Raw genomic sequence first — 7,500 nt, forward strand, 5'->3', positions numbered from 1 at the left:
ACAGGGAGAGAGGTGTGAAGGAGCAGAGAGGGAGAGAGAGAGGTGTGAAGGAGCAGACAGGGAGAGCGGTGAGGAGCAGACAGGGAGAGAGGTGTGAAGGAGCAGACAGGGAGGGAGAGAGATGTGAAGGAGCAGATAGGGAGAGAGGTGTGAAGGAGCAGACAGGGAGGGAGAGAGATGTGAAGGAGCAGATAGGGAGAGAGGTGTGAAGGAGCAGACAGGGAGAGAGGTGTGAAGGAGCAGAGAGAGAGAGAGGTGTGAAGGAGCAGAGAGGGAGAGAGGTGTGAAGGAGCAGACAGGGAGAGAGGTGTGAAGGAGCAGACAGGGAGAGAGGTGTGAAGGAGCAGACAGGGAGAGAGGTGTGAAGGAGCAGAGAGGGGAGAGAGGTGTGAAGGAGCAGACAGGGAGAGAGGTGTGAAGGAGCAGACAGAGGGGAGGGAGGTGTGAAGGAGCAGAGAGGAAGAGAGGTGTGAAGGAGCAGAGAGGGGAGAGAGGTGTGAAGGAGCAGACAGAAGGGAGAGAGGTGTGAAGGAGCAGAGAGGGGAGAGAGGTGTCAAGGAGCAGACAGGGAGAGAGGTGTGAAGGAGTAGAGAGGGGAGAGAGGTGTGAAGGAGCAGACAGGGAGAGAGAGAGGTGTGAAGGAGCAGAGAGGGCAGAGAGGTGTGAAGGAGCAGACAGGGAGAGAGAGAGGTGTGAAGGAGCAGAGAGGGAGAGATGTGTGAAGGAGCAGACAGGGAGAGAGGTGTGAAGGAGCAGAGAGGGAGAGAGGTGAGAAGGAGCAGAGAGGGAGAGAGGTGTGAAGGAGCAGAGAGGGAGAGAGGTGAGAAGGAGCAGACAGGGAGAGAGGTGTGAAGGAGCAGACAGGGAGAGAGGTGTGAAGGAGCAGAGAGGGAGAGAGGTGAGAAGGAGCAGAGAGGAAGAGAGGTGTGAAGGAGCAGAGAGGGAGAGAGGTGTGAAGGAGCAGACAGGGAGAGAGGTGTGAAGGAGCAGAGAGGAAGAGAGGTGTGAAGGAGCAGAGAGGGAGAGAGGTGTGAAGGAGCAGAGAGGGGAGAGAGGTGTGAAGGAGCAGAGAGGGAGAGAGGTGTGAAGGAGCAGAGAGGGAGAGAAGTGTGAAGGAGCAGACAGGGAGAGAAGTGTGAAGGAGCAGAGAGGGAGGGAGGTGTGAAGGAGCAGAGAGGGAGAGAGGTGTGAAGGAGCAGACAGGGAGAGAAGTGTGAAGGAGCAGAGAGGGAGGGAGGTGTGAAGGAGCAGACAGGGAGAGAGGTGTGAAGGAGCAGACAGGGAGAGGTGTGTGAAGGAGCAGATAGGGAGAGAGGTGTGAAGGAGCAGAGAGGGGAGAGAGGTGTGAAGGAGCAGAGAGGGAGAGAGGTGTGAAGGAGCAGAGAGGGGAGAGAGGTGTGAAGGAGCAGACAGAAGGGAGAGAGGTGTGAATGAGCAGAGAGTGGAGAGAGGTGTGAAGGAGCAGAGAGAGGGGAGAGAGGTGTGAAGGAGCAGACAGAGGGGAGAGAGGTGTGAAGGAGCAGACAGGGAGAAAGGTGTGAAGGAGCAGAGAGGGGAGAGAGGTGTGAAGGAGCAGACAGAAGGGAGAGAGGTGTGAAGGAGCAGAGAGGGGAGAGAGGTGTGAAGAAGCAGAGAGAGGGGAGGGAGGTGTCAAGGAGCAGACAGAGGGGAGAGAGGTGTGAAGGAGCAGAGAGGGGAGAGAGGTGTCAAGGAGCAGACAGGGAGAGAGAGAGGTGTGAAGGAGCAGAGAGGGAGAGAGGTGAGAAGGAGCAGAGAGGGAGAGAGGTGTGAAGGAGCAGAGAGGGGAGAGAGGTGTGAAGGAGCAGACAGGGAGAGAGGTGTGAAGGAGCAGAGAGGGGAGAGAGGTGTGAAGGAGCAGACAGGGAGAGAGAGAGGTGTGAAGGAGCAGACAGGGAGAGAGGTGAGAAGGAGCAGAGAGGGAGAGAGGTGTGAATGAGCAGAGAGAGAGAGAGAGAGGTGTGAAGGAGCAGACAGGGAGAGAGGTGTGAATGAGCAGAGAGAGAGAGAGGGGTGTGAAGGAGCAGACAGGGAGAGAGGTGTGAAGGAGCAGACAGGGAGAGAGGTGTGAAGGAGCAGACAGGGAGAGAGGTGTGAAGGAGCAGAGAGGGTAGAGAGGTGTGAAGGAGCAGACAGGGAGAGAGGTGTGAAGGAGCAGACAGGGAGAGAGGTGTGAAGGAGCAGACAGGGAGAGAGAGAGGTGAGAAGGAGCAGAGAGGGAGAGAGGTGTGAAGGAGCAGAGAGGGAGAGAGGTGTGAAGGAGCAGACAGGGAGAGAGGTGTGAAGGAGCAGAGAGGGAGAGAGAGAGGTGAGAAGGAGCAGAGAGGGAGAGAGTAAGGAGCAGAGAGGGAGAGAGGTGAGAAGGAGCAGACAGGGAGAGAGGTGTGAAGGAGCAGAGAGGGAGAGAGAGAGGTGTGAAGGAGCAGAGAGGGAGAGAGGTGTGAAGGAGCAGACAGGGAGAGAGAGAGGTGAGAAGGAGCAGAGAGGGAGAGAGGTGTGAAGGAGCAGACAGGGAGAGCGGTGAATAAGAGTAATCAAGTGGCTGTGTCAATCTGTCCGTTCAGGAATTGTGAAGAAGGGACGGCGATATAAAGAAAGGCAGAAAGACAGACAGAATAGGAGAGAGAGAGAGAGAGAGAGAGAGAGAGAGAGAGAGAGATAACAGAGCGAGTGAGTGCGTGCGCGAGCGTATGCGTGTGCGCGTGCGTGTGCGTGCGGGCATGTGTGTGTGTGTGTGTGTGTGTGTGTGTGTGTGTACGCGCGCGTGCGTGGCGTACGTGTGTGCATTTGACAACGAGTTGGAATGCAAGGCACATGCGTGTGTGTGTGTGTGTGGGGGAGGGGGGAGAGATAATAGACAGCAGGTCAGGTGGGTGGCGGGAAGAGTGATGTGTCGGGGTTGTGTGAGGGTGAAAAGGGGGTGGGGGTGAGAGTGAATGTGTCAGTCTCTCTAGACAGTTTAAAAAAAAATCTTTTGATTACATTTAAGATATGAATAAAAACACGTCTTTATATATTAGAAACGGTGACCATTTTCTTTAAGTGCTTGAATTGCTGTTGATCATGGTCTTAAGAGTCTATAAACGTGGATGTTTATGTATTTGTTGAATTATTCTGTTTCAAGTAGACCTGCTGGAGCTGCGATTTTAAGAACAGGGTTTCGTATTTTGAAAGCAATGTTTTCTTATGTATGTATTAAAATAATACTCCACTATGACTTGCGACAAAGTATATTTTGGTGATGTTTTGATACAGAAACTACCATTGAAAAATTCAAAATATTTGCAAACGATTTTTCTTACTTTTCTCTACAATATACATTATAATTTCTTTTACTGTTTGATAAATCAGATTGATTTGTTTTATTAGTTTATTGTTTTTTTAAGTCAGCTTTTCAATTTTAAGTTAAAACTTTGTCATGTTCACATGTATGTCGACTGCGGGCTGAGAGAGTGTGTGGTGTGAATGATGAGCCTTTGAATGCACAATAAATTCCCATTCGGATTAACAAAGATGTATATTATCGTATTGAATTGTCTATTAGTTTCTTTTCTCTTTCAAAGCATCACAAACAAACATTGTCACAGAGCGAGTCATGAAACTTGTTTTCGATTTGTGAAAGTACAGCTATGTCTGTGTGTTCGTTTATATTTCTGAAAACCCGTGCTAATTATTTTCCATGATCAACTGATACAGTGGAGATATTTAGAGAAAATGTCGTTCGTCTTCAACACGATGACAGAATGGGAAAAGAAAAGATTTTTCTGTGTTCTTTTTGTGCTAGTTTATATCACCTATGTCTAACAAATTTAGCAAAGACGGTACGAAACGCGATGGCTGAAACAATTACCTAAAGCCGCGATATGTAGAGTATCTATCACTTTCAGTCTTGTTAATAACAATCTGTTACGCGTTGTTTTTATATTATTATTATTATTATTATTACTACTACTACTACCTTTTCTATATTATAATTATTATTTATTTATTTATTTATTTATTTATTTATCTATTTATGTAAGCTTATCTATTATTTATTCCCCACCCCCCCTTTTTTTTTCTTTCTCTCTCTCAGGGCCTGACTAAGCGCGTTTGGTTACGCTGCTGGTCAGGAATCTGCTTGGCAGATGTGGTGTAGCGTATATGGTTTTGTCCGAACGCAGTGACGCCTCCTTGAGCTACTGAAACTGAAACTACGCGTTGTTGAGAGAGAGAGAGAGAGAGAGAGAGAGAGAGAGAGAGAGAGAGAGAGAGAGAGAGAGAGAGAGAGAGAGAACTCAGAACCACCGACATATATTGATGCACGTGTTGTACACACACACACACACACACACACACACACACACACACACACACACACACATATGAAAACCAAACCATGAGCTGGATGAACAACACAATGTAGAAAGAATAAACTGATAATATAACTAAACTAAATATAAAACTAATGGTAAATCAGAAACACGTCTTTCATCTGGAACAAGCTCCCTGATAACCTCCGTCATTCTGATTCCCTCGTATCTTTTAAATCTCGTCTCAAAACTCACCTTTTCCCTCAGCAATAAGTTCAATTGTGGCAGGTCCACTTCCTTTGCGTTAGCTGTGCTTGACTATGTGTGTATACATATATATGTGTACATAACTACATGCATGTATATGAATGTGTATTGCGTGTGCGTGTGTTTATGTAAGTTTGTGCCTGCCTATGTGTGCGTATGTGTTAGGGTAGCTGTTAGATACACATGTATGTTAAAATGTATGTATGCAGCGTGTGTGTGTGTGTGTGTGTGTGTGTGTGTGTGTGTGTGTGTGTGTGTGTGTGTGTATAGTCACATTTTGGTGTGTGTATGTAACATAGATATGATGTTTAATGTTAACAAAAGTGTTTTTGTAAAGCACCTAGAGCAGATTTCTGGATAGTGTGCTATATAAGTATCCATTATTATTATTATTATTATTATTATCTAAGACTGAGAGCTTTCTGTTCTCTTCTTTTAACGCTTAAAAAATATACATCGCTACATCTCTTGTCACAATGCTGTTGACATTTTCAAGCAACTGGGGTAATAGGGGAACCCTGCTTAGATAAGTATTCAGTCTTTCTCAGAATTCCATATTGTGGACAAATTGCCAGTACATGAATTTCGTCTTCGTACCCTCCACAAAATGTGTGTGTGTGTGTGTGTGTGTGTGTGTGTGTGTGTGTGTGTGTGTGTGTGTGTGTGTGTGTGTGTGTGAGGGAGAGAGAGAGAGACAGAGAGAGAGAGACAGCGAGAGAGAGAGGTTGAAAACCAGTGAACGGAAGTGACCTGCTTCATGCCCACCCACTAAACACTGTCCCACGATCGATTCAAACCATTCCGTCTCCCCCCCCCCACACACACACCTCCCTCCGTCCCCCCCACACCCCCCTCCGTCCCCCACTTCACCCCACTCTCCTTCCCCACCCTCCACCCACCCCTTCCTTCCTTTTGCTCCCAACACTTTCACGACTGACAGACACGTCCTGAAGACAATACCAAAAACAACAGCAGCAGCAACAACAACAACAACAGCAGCTGTAGCAGCAGCAGTAGCAACAACAGCAACAGCGCCAACAACAACAGCAGCAGCCTCAATAACAACTGCATCAGCAGTAGCAACAACAACAGCAGTAACAACAGCAGTAACAGCAGCAGCATCAATAACAACTGCAGCAGCATCAATAACAACTGCATCAGCAGCAACAACAACAACAGCAATAACATCAGCAGTAACACCAACAGCATCAGTAACAGCTGCATCAGCAGCAACAACAACAACAACAATAACAACAGCAGTAACAGCAACAGCATCAATAACAACTGCATCAGCAGCAACAACAACAACAACAACAACAATAACAACAGCAGTAACAGCAACAGCATCAATAAGAACTGCAGCAGCAGTAACATACAATAACAGCAGCAGCAGTAGCAGCAGTAACAACAACAGCAACAGCAGCAGTAGCAACAACAGCAATAACAACAGCAGCAGTAACAGCAACAACGGCAACAGTTTCAGTTTCAGTAGCTCAAGGAGGCGTCACTGCGTTCGGACAAAACCATATACGCTACACCACATCTGCCAAGCAGATGCCTGACCAGCAGCGTAACCCAACGCGCTTAGTCAGGCCTTGAGAGAAAAAAAAAAGAAAAAAAGGGGGAATAAATAATAGATAAGCTTACATAAATAAATAAATAATAAGTATAATAAAGAAAAAGGTAGTAGTAGTAATAATAATAATAATAACAATAATAATAATAATAAAATAATAATTAAAAAAAATAAATTAATAAAACAAAAAACAAAAAAAAACCGGCAACAACAACAACAGTAACAGCGATAACAGCAACAGCAGTAGCAGCAGTAACAGCAGCAGCAACAACAACAACAACAGCAGTAGCAGCAGTGACAGCAATAACAGCAGCAGCAGCAGCATCACAGTAACACAGTGACAGCAGAAACAGCACGGACACGCCCTCTCTCACCTGCAGATGTTGAGAAGAACGAGTGGGTGTACTGTGGTTGCTCACGCAGCCTTCGGGGATTTCTGGAACCACATGAAGCAAACATCACAATCATTCAGCAACAGCAACAACGACTACTACTACTGCTACCACTACTACTACTACTACTGCTACCACTACTCTCTCTCTCTCTCTCTCTCTCTCTCTCTCACACACACACACACACACACACACACACACACACATAGGAGTGAGGTACGAATTAAACAAAGCTATGAAACTGAAGAACTTCTTTTAAAAATCAACATTATTTGAACTTTTTTTGGTTTTTTTTTTGTTTGTTTTTTGTTGGTAACACGACTTATGAAGCCTTAATTAACTCTCAAGTTTTCTTCCAAAATTCTTTCTATAAAGAAAGACCGTTATAAAAAACAAACAGGCCATCAATAAAATAACAAGATTTCCGGAACAGGAAGAACTCGAGACGATGGTGTTAAACAAACAAGAACAAACACATACACTTTGGACAATGACCAAGACACACGCACACAACTGCATGCTGATGACAGATACTTCACGATTTCCGCGTGATGGGGAAAACATGATGATGATGATGATGATGATGATGATGATGATTGAAGAAGGAGGAAGAGGAAGAGTACAAGAGACGGAGGAGGAGGAGGAGGAGGAGACGAAGACGAAGAAGACTGGGGGTGGGGGATCGGGGTGGTGGGGGGTGGGGGAATCCAGTTACTTCCGTATAGGAAGTGATTACGTGCACGCTTGATTCAGTGCAAATTCCGTGACGGAAGTGGTGTGTGTGTGTGTGTGTGTGTGTGTGTGTGTGTGTGTGTGTGTGTGTGTGTGTGTGTGTGTGTGTGTGTGAGAGAGAGAGAGACAGAGACAGAGACAGAGAGACAGACAGAGACAGAGAGACAAAGTGTGTAACAATTCCACTGAACAAAACAGAATGTTCGTTTCAAAATGGGATGGA

At 46.3% G+C, this 7,500-nt stretch overlaps 1 protein-coding gene across 8 annotated transcripts in view; it reads right to left on the minus strand.

Moving 5' to 3' along the window:
* The window catches only part of LOC143292578 (uncharacterized), a 419,765-nt gene that overhangs the window by 65,095 nt on the left and 347,170 nt on the right, over positions 1 to 7,500 (minus strand). For all 8 annotated transcript variants that reach the window (XM_076603006.1, XM_076603009.1, XM_076603005.1 and 5 more), the window contains one exon: positions 6,528 to 6,589. In XM_076603006.1, the coding sequence (XP_076459121.1) occupies positions 6,528 to 6,589 (62 nt within the window). The remainder of the gene's footprint in view (positions 1 to 6,527; positions 6,590 to 7,500) is intronic.

Source organism: Babylonia areolata, chromosome 18, assembly GCF_041734735.1.
Source record: "Babylonia areolata isolate BAREFJ2019XMU chromosome 18, ASM4173473v1, whole genome shotgun sequence".
NCBI classification, from domain to species: Eukaryota; Metazoa; Mollusca; class Gastropoda; order Neogastropoda; family Buccinidae; genus Babylonia; species Babylonia areolata.